At 37.2% G+C, this 16,656-nt stretch overlaps 1 protein-coding gene and 1 non-coding gene across 2 annotated transcripts; both read right to left on the bottom strand.

Moving 5' to 3' along the window:
* Positions 1 to 1,710: 1,710 nt before the first annotated feature.
* LOC124411328 lies at positions 1,711 to 8,520 on the bottom strand. The gene is made up of 13 exons (XM_046890413.1): positions 8,315 to 8,520; positions 7,876 to 8,065; positions 7,164 to 7,301; positions 6,682 to 6,978; positions 6,271 to 6,509; positions 5,997 to 6,126; positions 4,849 to 5,922; positions 4,560 to 4,606; positions 3,951 to 4,413; positions 3,798 to 3,880; positions 3,311 to 3,638; positions 2,821 to 3,207; positions 1,711 to 2,540 (listed from the first exon to the last, which is right to left on the bottom strand). Exons 1-13 carry the CDS (start codon positions 8,497 to 8,499, stop codon positions 1,887 to 1,889), a joined length of 4,215 nt encoding a protein of 1,404 aa, XP_046746369.1. The 5' UTR covers positions 8,500 to 8,520; the 3' UTR covers positions 1,711 to 1,886.
* Positions 8,521 to 13,780: 5,260 nt separating this feature from the next.
* On the bottom strand, positions 13,781 to 13,852 carry Trnag-ucc. The gene has a single exon. It is a non-coding gene; the product is annotated as a tRNA-Gly (tRNA).
* Positions 13,853 to 16,656: the final 2,804 nt, after the last annotated feature.

The raw sequence follows: 16,656 nt of genomic DNA, 5'->3' as shown, positions 1-16,656 counted from the left end.
GACCGTGATATAGCTATAGATAAAATTTTGAATCTCTATTGATTCAGTTTATACAATTTTTCTACAGAAGTGATAAAATTCAGGCGTAACAAATGCAGTTTTGGAGAAAAAGAATTCACAAATAGTGATGAATCCCTGAACATTTACATGGATACGTTGTTGCTTTCGTTGCAAAAAAGATTCGGTAAAATCTGTGAGTAATAAACATAAGCAAAAAATTAATTATTCTAAGATTGGCGCACGTATGAGAAAAGAGCAGTCTTTTCTTACGGAAGTAAAAACTTAGTAGTTACCTATCGATGAAAACCATATCACAGTTACCGATGGTATTACTGCAGTAATAATGAATTATATGTAAACTAAACGACATTTTTTAAGGATACATCTTGTCAATACGTAGATTATACATATATCGATGGCTCAGCAGAACAACATCGTATCGTAGAATTCGGTCGTACTTCAGAACTGGTTTCAAGTTTAAATTTGAAGTATATGGAGTTAAAATTGAGATTGTAACATATTTCCTGAGGCTGCACCGCAGCTCCGTACATGTGATTTTGAAAATAACAAATACAGTTGCTGGTTAACTTACAGAACGTGATTAAGTTCAGGGATATTCCAAAAAAATACTACGTATTTCAATCAGACACTCAAAAACAACGATTTCCTAATCATCATCGATCAGCAATTCATGAAAATAATTGAGCATGTATAACAAGTGTAGTGACTAATTATGCCCCAGAATTGAGGTATGATGTGGGAAAGAAAAGTTAAATATTAATCGCATTTTTTTGAGTTAAGCAGCATCAATATTTCTTCAGTTCCGAAAACTCGGAAAATATTGTGCATGAAATTATTGAACCAAATTTTGAGATACGATGTTTTTCTGCTTATAATCAGCCATGAATGTATGCATCTTGATATTTTTCTTTCAGGAGGTAATGTGAGAAAAAAAAATATTTATAATCATACTTCTGGTCTATACATTAGCTATTTATAATTGTAAATTTATATTTATTTATATATATGTATATATATATGTATGTATCACAATGTTTTCTTTTTTGTTTTATTTACTTTTAATAGTTTTACCCCGTAACAAGGCTATTAAAAAAATCCTTCAGAATCAAGTGTAAAATGGAAGTAACAAGTATACATTATCCAAACGATTCACAAGGATGTGTAGAAATAAAGTTTCCAAAAGAAAACTTAGTATCAAAAGTACAAAGAAGAAAATAAATGCACTTTACAATGAGGTATTACAGTATTGTATACATAAAACAATGGCAAATGTAATTTGTTCATGAAAAAAATTGGGCAAAAAAAAATAAACTCAATCTGATTGTTTAAAATACGTATCGGCAGTGGTAAAAAGTAGTTTGTGATTAAGATTAAAAAGCAGTAAGATAGTCAGGCTATCTTCTTTCTTTTTCTATTTTAGCTTTAATGAGAAAAATAGGAATAAGTAATGCTGTGAATTGTAGTTTTTTTCTTCTTTAAATGCAACAAGTCTACTGCTGCATTCTATGCAGTAAGATGATGAGACTTTATGTTTTATTGTGGATATTTTAAATGGAAATAACCGGTAGCGAAAAAGATATAATTGAACTGTTTATAACTCCTGGTATTGCGATATACCATAAAATGCGATCGAATTTATCTTTCTGTTATTTTTTTTATAATCTGCTTGATATTAGGAAACTGATTTGAATGATCAAAAAAAAAAAAAAAAAATAATAATAATAAGAATCGCACCGTTACCTCAGAAGCGGTGATTTTATACCAAGTAGTATAAATCGGAGGAAATGGGACGCGACATTGCGAACGAAATTGGAAAAACTTAGTTTAAACAAATGCCCATTTTTAAAGGCAGTCAGAATTGTTTGCTATGAACTAGAGAGATGCTCATCAATTACTCTAGGTTCAAGAACAGTCAGGTTGTAAATTGAGCCTTCGCCATCAATGGTAATAAAGTTTTTGAAATTCTTTGAAATGCATACGTTGGTCGCTAAATTACCGTCAAGTTTAATAACGCTCAACAAACCGGGTATATCGAAATCTTTTGGCCATTTGTCAGACCAAAAGAAGGAAGAAGCGTGACCGTTCCCGTTAATCTCGTTCATGTTCCGTTCCGACGAATAAGCGAAAACCGCACTGCCATTTGATTTTGATACCTGTTCGGTAGCATCGTCATGGTTGTTGTTCAAGGATTTCTTTCCAGTTTCTTCTACAACGCTATTTAATTCGAAACTTTGGCTAGTCTTCAAAGGCCTGCCAGGTGAATTGAGATCGGTAGATACATTCAAATCGGGGGAAACTCTCAGGTCTGTGTAGCTTGGACTAATTTCCCGATTAGAACCTTCTACATTAGTTTGCGACGAGGTTTCACTCATCCGAGATAGGTTCCACCAGGCCATCTCGTTGCTCAAAGAGAGAAGTATCTGTTCGTCGAGGTTCGAAGGTCCCCAATAGAGCTGTTTTACAGCTCGCCGATGCAGGTCCAATACGTGTATCTCCGTACTTGATTTTGCATCAATTATCTGAGTGGGGATATTGAGAATAAAGTGTAATTATTTATCAATCTTGTTCCTTTCGATTTTGAAGATGATTCAACTTTCACAGTTTCAACATCCTATTTCATCGCACGTGTAAATTAACAAAGGGCATAGCTATCGGTCAGTCATTCACGAATAGAAGAAACAGAAGGTCACTCATAGAATACATTCCGAGCGGGGCACTTTTATCACGCTTACCCTGCTATGCTCTTTGTGGCGAAATTCAGGTGAACAAGTGAAACAATCATATAATAAAATTGCTCACCATAATTTTACCCCTCTTCATTCCAACAGCGAGTAAATTTCCATTGGGTGAAAAATCACAGGCTGTTATTTCCTCAGGCAAATTTTGGACGGCATTTTCTTGAAACGCTATAGGATTGCCAATTTTTTTCTGCACCAGTCGGCAAATGGTGAGATGTCCCAAGGCGTTGGCTAATGCTAAATAATTTTCCTCGTTGCTAAGAGAGGAGCAACTCACTTTACGCACCTTTTTCGGCACGTGTTTAACTTGAAGCCGCCATCTCTGGTCCCATAGTTTTACGACTTCGTGGGCTACGGTCAATACGTTTTTCACGCTTTTTAAATACTTCGAAAATATCACAGGTCCGCTATTGTCAATTAATTGGCTATCGTTAGGACCCTCCCAGACCTGAAACTCGAAGAACGGCAAGTTGAAATACAAAACAAAAGAAAAAAGTTGATCAACAGTCTAGACTGAACAGTAAAAAATTGAAAAATAGAAAATGTCGCACCTGTAAATCTGTGGATCCACTATTGCACACGATTACATTTGTCCCCTCGATTCCTAGTATAGTCATAAATGTCACTGGATATGATAATTGCAATATTTCGTCACAGTGTTTGTGTTTTATGTCAAACAGGAATACTTGGCCTCCTTCAGTCGCATAAGCGACTCGATTTTTGTCCTCAAAAAACATTATATTAGTGATCTTCTCATTGACTGATGGCGACTCGGCGATAACATTGTCATTTTGAATGATTTGCACCGTTCTATTGGATGTCACTACAGCAATAATATTTTTCGCAACCGATTCTACAGTTGCATCAAACAGGGGCAGTCTGAAAGAAGCAATGCAATACATCGATAAAAATAATTTATAGATCGATGAAAAAAATGTATAAAAATAAAGTGAACAATTTTCAAAAATGAATTCTTATAGATCTTTCCTCATTTACATTTAATTTTAATATATTTCTTATACTACGGGGCTACATTACCTTTGAGAAACAGGATCCTCCGTGGGGTCAAATCTCCACCTGTGGACCATTGGCACAAGTGTATCATGACTGCCGGCACAGATCTGTTGAAATAAATGGACAAATAATGAAGGGACTAAATTCTACCGAGTACTGAGCAATAAGATCACTCACCATGTGACAACATTCATTCTCTAGCCACTGAGTATCAAGGCTAGTAACAGATTTCTTGTACGTTTTGATTGTTTTATACTCGTTTTGAAGACTGTGAATTGTAACAGAACAGCCAGTGTCCGCAGTGATGATGTACTGGCCGTCTTGAGTTACAGCTGCGCAAGTATATGTCACCGTTTCGTCGGCAAGTTTGGCAAATTCGTTATATCTAGGGAGGCTTGTGACTTCGTCAACTTTCCAAGTGACGGACAATAATTTTTTATCCATTAAAACAATCAGGATATTTGCACACCAAGGAACAGAGAGGAGTGATATCACTTTTACCATCTCAGAGGAGAGGGTACATTGCGTCAAGTAAGCGCCTTGCGTAGCGTCATATACTGTCAAAGCTCCTGTTTTTAGGTTCACGGTATGAAGCGTCGTGCTGGACGTAGTGAACAGAATGCAGTTTAACGAGGCATTGCTGAAAATGGAGTTGCAATTATTCGAACGTATGGCTAGGACGATGATCATTTTATAAAAATATATGATACGGTATGTTATGCTCAAAACGTCTGTAACGAATTTAGGATCATTCGCTAAACATTGATATTTTTCATCAAAACTTACGTTATTGAAATTTCATCAATCAAAACTTCGCCGGTCGACTTCCATACCTGAGGGAGAAAAAAAATGATCAACAATGTATTACAGTCTAGATTGTACAACAAGAAATGACGAGTTGAGATTGATAATTCTTTTATGAAATTTCAATCAATCATTGACCTCAAATTTCAAACATTGTATGTTTGCACATTGGTTTTAATCATTTTGTTCGTGTTTCTCTCGTAGTTTAGTAGCTAGTGCGTTTTCTTGGACAAAAAGTCAGATAAAAAAATCAACTAAATGACCAACATACCATGATCTTCCCATTCTCGGTACAAGCAGCAATTTTACAGCTATTGGAGCAAATGGAAATATCCATGATTTTCTGATCATTGACTGCGAAAGTGACTTTACTATGGTCCTGGTTGTTCTCGTTCTCGTACATTGTTTGCCAATCCTTCTGCCTGGTTCGAGGATTGAGAGTCTTCATGTAAAACTCTCGTTGCTTGCTAAGATCGAATAACTTGGCTTTACCATCTTCGCTAATGGAGACAAAGTACTCTCCATTCCTCGGAGTGATAATTTTTCTGATGGGATAATCTCTATTGTTCCCATGAAAAACAATGTGGTGCCCGTCGTGGCAATTCCACAACAGAACTTCTCCCCTGTCATTTCCTATGAGTATCACACTAGCTTCGTTAGTAAAAGCGACGGATTGCACCTGCATGTAGAATTCCTCGCTCAGAGAGTTCAAATGCTGGTTGTTGTTTTTCAAATGGCTTAAATAGAGGCTGTTTTGCCGTTTATGTGCCAGAGCCTCAGCTGTGTCTCTGACAAACCCTGAATATGGGTGTTTCAAGGCCACTTGAACGAGATCGAGGCAGTTCCGTCTTCGATACTCGGCAAGGATCGACGCTTGTTGAACCAGAAATTTCTCGAGATCTGTAACTTTATCCAAGAGCTCTTGAGATTCTTGAGTGATGTATTTTCTGTACTTTTTTAAATCGATTAGAAGATCACCGGGACCGATATGGTAAATTTTTGCCTCAATGAATTTAAAATCGAAATAGACTTTCGGAAATTTGTTTAGTAATTCTCCCTCTTCCATGTGGTGGCCAATATAAGAATAGATGTAATTGTCTTTTGGCAAATTTGACAACTCCCATTTGCATGCCAAAAAATTTTTATTCACGTAAGTCTTGTGGAGATTTTTTAAGGATTCTCCTGTCAATTTGTCCCGAAGATGACGCAGCATCAAGTTGTGAACACCGTATATATATGTTTTCAAATGTACATGCCACTGTCTCACGGCCATCGATTTTTTGCAAAATGTAGACATAATTAAATCAACTTCCGCTGGATTGAGCTCCCAAAATATCGACAATGTCTGCAAGGAGCATAATTAAGGATGGTAAGATTTTGGCTTATCGATATTGCAATTTTTTTTTTTCATTAACAAACCTTTGTCGTGATGTTGACATCTTCGGGGAATATAGCAAACATTTCGAAGTAATGTATTTCGTCCTTGGAGAGCTTATTTATGCACATTTCAAATATTGCTTTTAACTTGTCAAGACTCTCTTGCAAAACGCTGCAACGAACAGTAAATAAATGAATGGACAGTGGCAGTTGATTACTAAATTTAACGTGAAAAATATTGCAAGGATGCAACGATTAGTTTAATTTTTTTTTAACTAAGACAAAAATGAACACTTTCGTTACTCATTATACGTACACAGATTTTTTTGTCCTAAGTGCATCGAGGTAGTAAGACCACGTGTCAGCCATTTTGTCACCTTTAATAAGTGTCTCTTTGACATCTTCAAATTGAGCTGAGAACATAGCGATCATGAGAGGCATTCCCTTGCATTCCTCGTGTATCTGGCGAGCCTGTTTGGGCAGATCCAAGGCATCGACACCGATAGCTTTGGCGAACAACTCAAGAGATTCTTTATCGGTGAATCCCTCATTCATCTAAAACAAGTTGAGAAAAAGAATTACCAAAACAAGTTAGACTTGACGGCAAAAAAGTATAAGAAACTGTTTACGGAACATTATGAAAATTAAATGAATTACGAAAAAAAGAAAAAAATATTAGAGAAAACTGAAATTATGTTCGAGGCATTATTAAGGCAAGAAAACTCACTTCTATGATATCACATTTTTTCCCTCTCAGTATATTTGTGTCAGTTGTCAAGACAAGGGTCTTGCATCCAAAATCAAAGGCTTCTATAATTTCGCGCCGGTTAACGTCGTCTAGTATTAACAAGGCGTGGTTGTGTTTGGAAAAATGATGTCTGAGAAAATACTTGAGAGAGTCTTCGCTGGTCGGTTCTGTCCATAGGTCCAGATTTCTCACTCGGTGAAAAAGCATGTTCAACTGAGTGAGTATGTTCTCCGCGACTGATTGTTCCGATCCAAACTTAATCCAGTATATTTCCTTCTGTTATGGGCAATGAATAAAAGTTGTTTTTCGACCAAAGAAAATCTATTACCATTTTTGATATTAAAAACTTCATTGCTTCGTTAAAATTTTGTCTTAAAAAAAAAAATTTTAACAAATATTTGCAACAAATTCTACCTAAATGATTAAGTGGTTAATTAATTAGTTTTAGGCAATTGCATTACCTGGAATAAACCTGTAGCGAGATCTTCGTCCTGCAAAGTTTCACTGACTAAAGTTGATTTACCATATCCTGGCAGCGCATGGAGAGCCAGGTAATGATTTGATTTCAAGTCTTTCAGCCCTTTCTGGAGCTGTTCCATCTGAAAATACACATTCAATTATTGACGTTGTAATCCGTTGAATCCTTCATTGCGGATATAAGCTTGCAAAATTAAAAATTGAAGCCTAGGACGGTTACGTGAGTTGTCTAGCTTGTAGTTTTTGACCATTCAAATAACAGTAGAATAATTTCTGAAGATGTTGTTTTTTTTTTGTGGCAAAATTATGGGCGTTTGATATCTGAGAACTCAAAAAGGTCAAAAATATTATGCAATAAATAGCAGTACTGTACGAAGAAGACTAGATTATATTGATAATGTATGCCAGCATTCTTGCATTGATGATTGAGAAAATTCTTAGCTTTGATTTTTCATGTACCTAATTTATTTTCCATAAGAAACTTACCAATGATTTTATCAATGCCGCATTTGAAAGCACAGGATTGAAGAAAATTTATACAATAAACAACATGATTCAGCAATAGTATAATTATCTACAACAAGTTCAACTAAATTTCCAAGTATTTGAAAAGATAAAATGTTTGATGAGTTGAGAGATTATTTATAGTTTTGAAAGAAGTACAAGATTCCTAAGATGAAAAAAATTAATAAAAACCTTTTTTATCCTTGAAACATTCAGCGATGGAATAGCAGGAAGATGAGGATGTGGAACATTTTGTCCTACAGGAGCATCTAATGCATCTACACTGTCAAAATTCTCTTCGAGATCATCCATCTCTTTGCTGATCCAATCATAATTTGGTCTCATAGCTTCTTTAAATGTGGAATAAGCCGCCGGACCACGTCTAAAGATTATGCAAACATAAAAGGTGCGAGAATGAGAAACAATTCAGTGCATGCAGAAGAGTGTAAGATTTTGAATTTGACAAGTGTTGATAAAAAAAAAAAAAAAAAAAAAAAATTAATGACAATATTTTTTCTGATTAATCGGAAGCTTGAAGAAATATGAGTAAGTTTTGTAAGAAGAACCAACTTTTCAAGAAATATCACTATAAACTTTAATTTGAAGAAAAAATCTCCAACGAGCGACTTACGTCGGTAGATGAGAAAGCAGCTTCCGAATTTTCAACTCCCGATTTCCCGCATTACGAATCTCTTCATCGAATGCCACGGTGACAATGTTCTTTGAAAGCAGCACGTCGACGACATTATCGTAATGAAGATCACGGACAATTGCTGGTTGCACTTGGAGCAGTATGTTACGATGTTTCTCCTCCATCTTGAGGATAGACTCTTAAGGGAGTCTTGAAACAAATTCATCGATAAACAAACACATCATCATACAGGGTGTAAAGAATTTTAATGCACTAGAAGTGCGCCATAATATTTAGAGTAAAAAACTGAAAATTCGGACACCCGAAACATGTATACGTGGCTCTCAGTTTCTATTTTTTATATCGCTTGATATTGTGAGCGAAACGGGAAAAAAATTGGAATATCCTTAATTTTTCTGATGTAGATCTGTGAGATAAAAAACCTCGGTAACGTCATACAGTTGATCTGGTTAGGTACTTGTTGCAGATTATAGAACTACAGCAAATCAGGCTTTACTGTGTTACTTTAGAATGGAAAAGCTGAAACCACAAGACATCCGACGAACCCAGTGATCGTCCCGCTTACTTTATATTTTTTTTTATCAGGTTTCTGGCCAATTGGCAAATCTAAAATGCAAAAATTTGTTCTATCGCTAAATCAATGTGTAAACTTTGTGAATGACGCTACCGTCAGGAGCATCTTAGCATTATCTAAAGGAATGAAAATACCGGATTCCAAATAAAATGGAGCCCTGCAACAGCGGTGGTTTATTTGCTCTGGTTAGTGCGACTAACACAACGAAATGCGATGGTCGGATGGTGACCCTGATTACCAGTGATGACTGAATTTTCGCTGTTATCAATGCCTAGTGAGTAACTTAAAATCTGGGTGCTCAACTGACGGCAGTGTTACTGTAGGTCCTGTAGATACGAGGAAGAGCAAAACTTGTCGTATACAATGTATATGTATGATCCCGTTTCAGCACGGCGTGGGGAATTCCTGTTTTCAGCTACAGGTGGAGAAACGCACATTTTCAAACCCGGAGATTCGAAGTGTCCACGAAACTCGAGACGAAGGCTAACGCACTGACCTTACTCTACTCGTGTGATCGCTTGATCAGGTGTCAATGAACGGACCTTGTGCCGGCGGCACGCAAGTGAAAATCACGGTTTCTAACCTTGCGTAAGCGGCGTAAGTATGGTTAAATTAGTGCGTGGCGCCGACGTAGGATGAACAAACGTAACTGTACTTTGGCAAAATCTTCCAAGAAACCAACTTACCTCTTTGAGCGTTGGCGTCAAACCGGAGATCGCTTCAGCCTTTCGTTTAGTAGAACATACGAGACGAACGACGATAACTATAAACTACGCGACGAGACAAAGCTCAGCTAAAGTAAAAATACACCTTCTGCTGATGAAGTTGGCGGGAAATTCATTATTGTTTTTTCCTCTTAAACGCACGCGCAACGATTCTTCAATCACGCTGCACTCCGCACGTACCAGAACGATAAGGTTTCACTGAACTTTGTTTATAATGCCGGTACTCTCACTCACGTGCAACGCCTCTGACGATTCGTTCGCGACTGAAGCTCTGAACATACATGCGTTCCGCGGAGCAAGCTTAGGCACGGGGTATGAAGATAGGAGAGGGAAGACAAAGGCGAACTCATTGGGTTCACCGTCGAGCCGACAGATGGCGACACGAGCTAACTTCGTCACGTTTCGTTGCCTTCGCACTTTTTATTCTCTCGCAGCTCTGATCTTTTCGTTTGTTCGCCAAAACCGACGATTTGTCGGATTTTTCGATCCGGTATTTACCTATGCGTCAGAAAGCGCGAAATACGTATAGCAAAATTATACCGACGTATGTGACCGGCTATCGTGAGTTTCGGACGAAATTTAGCAACTTCTATATCCTGTATACGACGAACGAGTATAGAGTGATCACTGATCGAAATCACCTAAGACTCACGGTGTAGACACATGCACGCATATATATATATATATACATTGAAGTAGTCCTTTTGTTCTTGCATTTTCTTCGAAATCCGCATCTAAGGCGTACGTGTGACGGGACATGCGATTCTTTGTGAATTGCGATTTCTAATCGATTTAAAAAGATGCGTACACACATCACGGGTAACAAGTGTGAAAAGTATTTTGCCCCGATTTAACTTATTGTTAAAAGTACTAGTTCGTGAAATGTTATTCCAGTTATGTTTATTCTTGTCAGTAAAATTGATTGCTATGTAAGACAATTATTATAAAGCTGGACAAACAACGTTTGGACACTTGTTCAGTTTATTTTGAATAAACGCTTAAAATAGAATCTGCAGGGACATCTGGCAACCTTGCATATACATATAAGTTTACCAGCTGCGGGGTACACGTTGTATTGTGAATCTTATCTCATTTTACGTCATTGCGTGCGTCATTTGACGAGCCCTGCAAGCGTGGTATCCACAAGCAGCGTCACGGGTTGTGTTTGAAAATATATACATTCTTGATTATAGTCACAGAGGACTCAAGTCTCGGGCTCAAAATCGGAAAGCAGTCTGCCTTCTGAAATATTCAATGTCGCATCAATATACGTGCTAAAACACAAATAACGAGATGTATTATGACGGAAGAAGAGGTGAATGATCCTCTTTTGCTTTCGCAATATTGGTAAACGTGTTATCAATCAGAGTTACACGAGGGAACTAGAAGTATGTGTGTACGTGTTATCTTCCACAAATCGAAAATATACAGAATTAGTCATATTGTTATCGACATCGATAATAACTTATTGTTATTCCTCTAAAATATCTCAGAAAGTCTCCAACATGAACGTTGGTTCAGGCTCCTTGAAGCCCACTTTAATTTACATTTACAAAGATTATTAGCCATAACTGGTTGTTACATCAAACCGAACAAATTAAATTTCATTTAGCGAAACGTTAAAGGCTCTTTCGTGTGGGTCCATGTTGTAATAATTAGCTTAATGTGTCGCTATAATGAGTCACCGGATGGAGTCTTGATAATATGCCGATTACTGATAATCTAACAATAAGATGCGTTTCAAAACGCTTGACCAAAGGTCCTATCGTTCATTTCATCTGGGGTTTGAAAGTATCAATTTTTCATATGACGCCTCTCTAAACATTGAAGGTCATTGCACATATAAAAAAACACGACGATATCAGACGTTTTTTTAGTGTAGCTACCAAGAGCGGGTTAAGGACAACTGTCGGCATACGAAAGGGGATCAAATTTCGCATTCAATTATGAGTTAGATAGAAGTTTTTGATAGAATTTCGTATGTTCGTCGCCGCATTTTATTCCGATAATTACGTCCGTGGTATAATTTTTTCCTGCTAAATTAATTTATTCAAGTTTCAAACATACGAAGCAATGTCGTTGGTATAAAAAATGTGTGGGGAAATTCTGCTTGTCTCAATTGGTAAATCCTGATTAGGATACTAGAGAATAGAAGGTTATGATGATTTCGTAACTGATGAGTGCTTGGATACCTTAGGCAGGCTTTTTTTTCGGACAAACTTAATTCCCATGCGCGTAAGAAAAAAAAGTAACATATGATGCATGTATTTTAAGGCTAAATCAAAGACTAATGCGTTTGTCAGTTGCGCGATTCTCTGCATCATTTAGTCAAAGTGGATCGAGAAATAAGTTTTTCCGTCTGTTTGACCATCTAGTACAGTGTCGTTCACGAATGCCATCGTTCACTTCCGGTATCGGATCTAAACCGAGGTGTGATTCAGCCCTCTATAATACAGATTACACCGATGACCGAAAAAACAATTGAAACGCGCGATTGTGAGCAGTTCGCAAGATGGCGGGCCATAGTTGATCTTCCGTCCGACATGAACGAACTTTGTGAAGAATTAAGCTACGACGTTCCAGTTTTGACTCGTCGATAACTGCGATCGGAACACCGACGCTGCGCTGATCATGAATAATTTGTGTTTCCGCCCGTACGTGTGTCGGTTTCGGTAAAACGCGCGGATGGAATTCTCTTCTCTAGATAATTTCGGCCAAACTTAGGTATTGTCTTCTAAACAAACAATGGAATCAAGCTTCGTCCGACTCGCCAGTTCCGTGAAGTTTGCTCTCTCGAATTGTGCCGAAGGGTTTCTGTTTACAACTCGTGCTCGTTCGTCGTCAGTGCTTTGTTTATTCGGTTTGTGGCGCACTTCGCACCGTACACTCCCGCTTGAAATAAAATTGGTGATTAACATCGCGCGTGGTTGTTGTAAAGTGTTTCTTTTTCTCATCACGTTTTCTCGCGTAGTGTGAATTTGGTGTGGAAAGTGAATTTTGCAGCATCGAAGTGGACGATCTTCGCATCGGATCGGATCATCAACAGCTCGAGGTAAATATCTTATTTACGCACACCAGGTACTTCGAACTTTTCATCTTGTCTTCAAACTCGGTACAACCGACATGAATAAAACCATAATAATTGAATGTGGACTTGAGTGATAAAGTAAAATAAAAGTAGATAACAAAAACAAATAGAAAATATAAAGGAAAAAAGGAAAAATACATATAACGAAAATAAATTAAAGTAGCTTACAGTAGAGAATACAAGATAGTTTAACATGAGTAAGATTGAAACTTAATGATACCCGGTAGAGTAAGATTAGGAGACATGTGAGAGGCGAGAGAGAAAATAAATAAATAAATAAATAGAGTCATGACATAAGTCAGTCCGGCGGTGAGGATTCGCAAGGCGAGTAAGAGAGATAAAGAGTAGTCGGAAATCATGTTGTAACACTTCTCTCGGAAACGAAATGCTCAACACTTGCAATAAAAAAACCGCAGATCTCACACCGATGAGTATGATTCATAGTTTACCACGAGAAATTGAGGATTCGCTTCTAGAAACTCTTTCTAGTCATTCGCTTTTATTTTTACGAATTGAATCGAACCGCATTTAATAGTTGATTAACCGATTAAATGAGTTTCTTGATCAATTGTTTTTTCAATTAATTGTTCGATAGCTTCATTCTAAGAGAAAATACGTAATTTTTAAGAATCATGTCGAAAAAATGAGTCGTTTTTCAACATAAAATTGAGGGTATCTCATTCCCAGATGAAAATTTGGGAAAAAATCCTATGAAAACGAGTGAAGATTACTTAATAAAACAAGGTGTGAAAAATTTCAGTTAAATCGGTCAGAAACTGTAGGAGAAACCTTGCGCGTAAGTTTGAAAAACAAAAAATTAAGAAGAATTTATTGAAAGTATAATTTTTGTATAAATTAGCCGTATATAGACTCATAAAAATTAAAGGTTTTCCAAAATTGATACGGTGAGGAGGTTCGAAAATGTAATATATAAAAATGCGAAACTCTGAAAATCGATGTTTCGACCGTAAATTCCCCGTTAAAAACAGTTGATCAAGAAGATAAGAGTGCAAAACTGAAACCGTGTGAAGAGAAAAGAGAGAAATAAAAAATTAGCGTGCGATGGCCGGGAATCGAACCCGGATCAACTGCTTGGAAGGCAACTATGCTGACCATTACACCACCATCGCACATGAAAGTTGTTGCGAATCGAGGATTCCTGTTTGCCAATTCAGCTGTATTACGTGTACAGGTGGGGCCGGCTAAGCCTTTGCTTATACGAACGGTTTACAGCGGTGTTCGAGCCGACAATAAACGACGGACCGTGGGTATCGTGATCCGTGAAAATGAGAAAAAATACGTTTCAGAAGCAAACAGAGGAAAACAATACACCATGAATTCCTTTCTCGATAAGGTGGTTTTTAATTACATCTAAACCAAGAGAATGAATAAACCGGCGCTGGGTTTTCACTCTATATATAGATTACACAGGTTTTGCGCATATTAAAACGCACCACACGTGGTCGGCCGGGGATCTGTGCTTGAGCTTCGTGATTATTTAAACGGTGATTTATGCGATATATCATGCGTTCGAAGGTACGGACGACATCGAGGTGAAATATATTCAGGGTGCAGGTTCGTCCGGTGGGTAGGTGGTGGTGCCATTTCCATTTCGCGGGTAAATCTGGCCGAATCTAATTTTCTGGCGCCCGTGTGCATTAGCGGATTAATGCACTCTATTCCCGGTGCAGCACCGAGTCATGAGGTATATTTGCATGACATTACCCTTCTAACCCCTTCCGGTCGCCCTCTAATTATCCGCATAGCACGCGACGCCCTTCTCTATCCCCCCTCCTCGTGCTCTGCCTGTCTAAACTATACAGGCGATAATTATATTACAAGTCTATCGGAGATTTACCTACGCGTTTCACGCGTTTCACGCGTTTCTCTTCTCTCGTTCCCTGCGCCACGTCGCACGCGTGATACAGGCATTAATCCTTACGCTGTTTAGCTATAGCTACTGTGTATGTAATCAAGTGTCGCGTTGGGGTCGCGAAATAAAGCGAAACAAGCTGGTTGGCAATACTGGTCTGGAAAGAAATCCTCGTTCAAACAAAAATATGTGATAGAAATTAAGGTATTCAACTGCCGAATCTAGATCAGTTTGCAATTTTATGCTGTAACGTATTTTTTTTTCCAAAAGTTAGAATTTGTCATTCTTAGGAGTTTTTTTTGTTTTTTTGTTTTTAAGAAAATGAAAACGCTAAAAAGAATTCGAGTTCGAGGACTTTGTTATATTTATAGTTTGGGGAATATCTTCAAAAATTTTCATTGAAATTCATGACAAAATAACCGCATAGCGCATATAAGTAGCGAACGATATGCGCTATGCCGCCATTTTGTTATTAATTTCAATGAAAAAAAATCTAAAACGTTCTTGAAACAATAAATAATAAAGCCCTCGAGCTAAAATTGCTCCAAGTGTTTTCATTTTCTTATGAAAAAAAAAAAAAAAAAAAAATCTGGTCTATCCAAGCTACCCTCGTCCTTAAAAAATCATTAAATCAAAAGTATACGCGGTACGTACTTTTCTTACCATATTTTGATTAAGGAGCATCAAATCTATGATAATTATATATAATAATAAGATATGAGGAAGAAAAAAGTTTTTTTTTTTTTTCTTTTTTTTTTACTTTTGAAAATTGGTTGATGCTTTTGGAATTTATTCACGTTTTGAATCGGTCCGGTTTTTTCTGAACCACTCTTCATAGTCCGACTAAGATATGTAATACAATATACGTGTAAATGTATAATTATAATATTATACTATTTAATTTATACTAATTTGTCGGTTTTTCTATATGAATATATAACGTGATGACTATAGTATACTTTTTACAGGAAGTGAAATGTGATAAACTTAATCCCAGTTTAGGTCGTTATATTATGAGAACGTGTGTTAGTTATTTATGTATCTCTGCGGTTAATCGGAATGCGCGGAAAGGTTCGCGGTAAGCGCAAAGTTCGTATTTTTTCTGCTCGATATCTGGTGGAATCGGATAAGCTTTGAATAGAAGTGTACAGCAATAAAAGAATACTCAGGCCAAATACGTAACGAAACTGTCCTAGCTGTTGTTTATAACGTATATATTTAAGACATTCCTATGACCTATAAACCTAGTTATTTATATTCCCACCGCGATTTTCACTTTGTTGTTTCTTACAAAAGCTGCTTCATTTTACACTTAAAAAATGTTTGGTATATATATATATATATACATATATATGTGGTATAATATATATGCGAAGCGGATTAAATTTGCAAATGACGAGCTAAGTATTGACGTAATTTTACAAACGGAAATAACAGAGATTGAGAGAGGAAACAACGAGAAAAGAAAAGAAGAGGAATAAATCACTCTCGAGTGAAACAGTGAACGCTAAGCCCCGTGCAGTTGGGTAGTTAAAAGTATATTTAGACTTTTTCTCTTTACTTCTCTATACTGCAACGAGAGTAGAAATTCTCCCGATTAAGCGTTCGACTGAAATTCAATGCATTTTCAAAGCGGGCGTCACGGATTATTGGTTTCATTAATTACTCATGCACTTCGTGCCGTCCAGTTGTCGTTCTCGGTTTTGTCCTAGCCGTACAACGAATAAATACCGTCACATCCACACGCTCTGCACTCCTACGCACATTTACATGGTGAAATCCTGATGGATTTTCCCAACGATATAAATTCAAAGTGGTGCCATTGCTGCTGCAGCAGCTACGCGATGGTATATATCGAATATGTACATACATATGTGTACATATATATGTATATGTATATGTATACATGCGCGTTGTTGCAGCTTCGTTCTAAATCCACGTATAGAAACACACAAAAACACGGACAATTCGTTGCAGAAAACCCTCAGGGCGGAGACTGAGTGGACCCGAAAGTAGCTGCTCGCGTACGTGCTGATACTCGATCCGGCTTAATCAACCCCA

Source organism: Diprion similis, chromosome 10 (genome assembly GCF_021155765.1).
Source record: "Diprion similis isolate iyDipSimi1 chromosome 10, iyDipSimi1.1, whole genome shotgun sequence".
NCBI classification, from domain to species: Eukaryota; Metazoa; Arthropoda; class Insecta; order Hymenoptera; family Diprionidae; genus Diprion; species Diprion similis.
Note: the sequence above shows the minus strand (reverse complement) of the source record. Positions and strands in the feature narration are given on the sequence as shown.

What these genes read in the sequence shown, in the direction of transcription:
- LOC124411328 (XM_046890413.1), bottom strand. Translation starts at nt 8,499, where the DNA reads ATGGAGGAGAAACATCGTAACATACTGCTCCAAGTGCAACCAGCAATT. An exon ending in ATGTCAACATCACGACAAAG is followed by an intron (nt 5,923 to 5,996) that starts GTTTGTTAATGA and finishes TGCTCCTTGCAG; the next exon opens with ACATTGTCGATATTTTGGGA. An exon ending in GTGGATCCACAGATTTACAG is followed by an intron (nt 3,208 to 3,310) that starts GTGCGACATTTT and finishes TTCGAGTTTCAG; the next exon opens with GTCTGGGAGGGTCCTAACGA.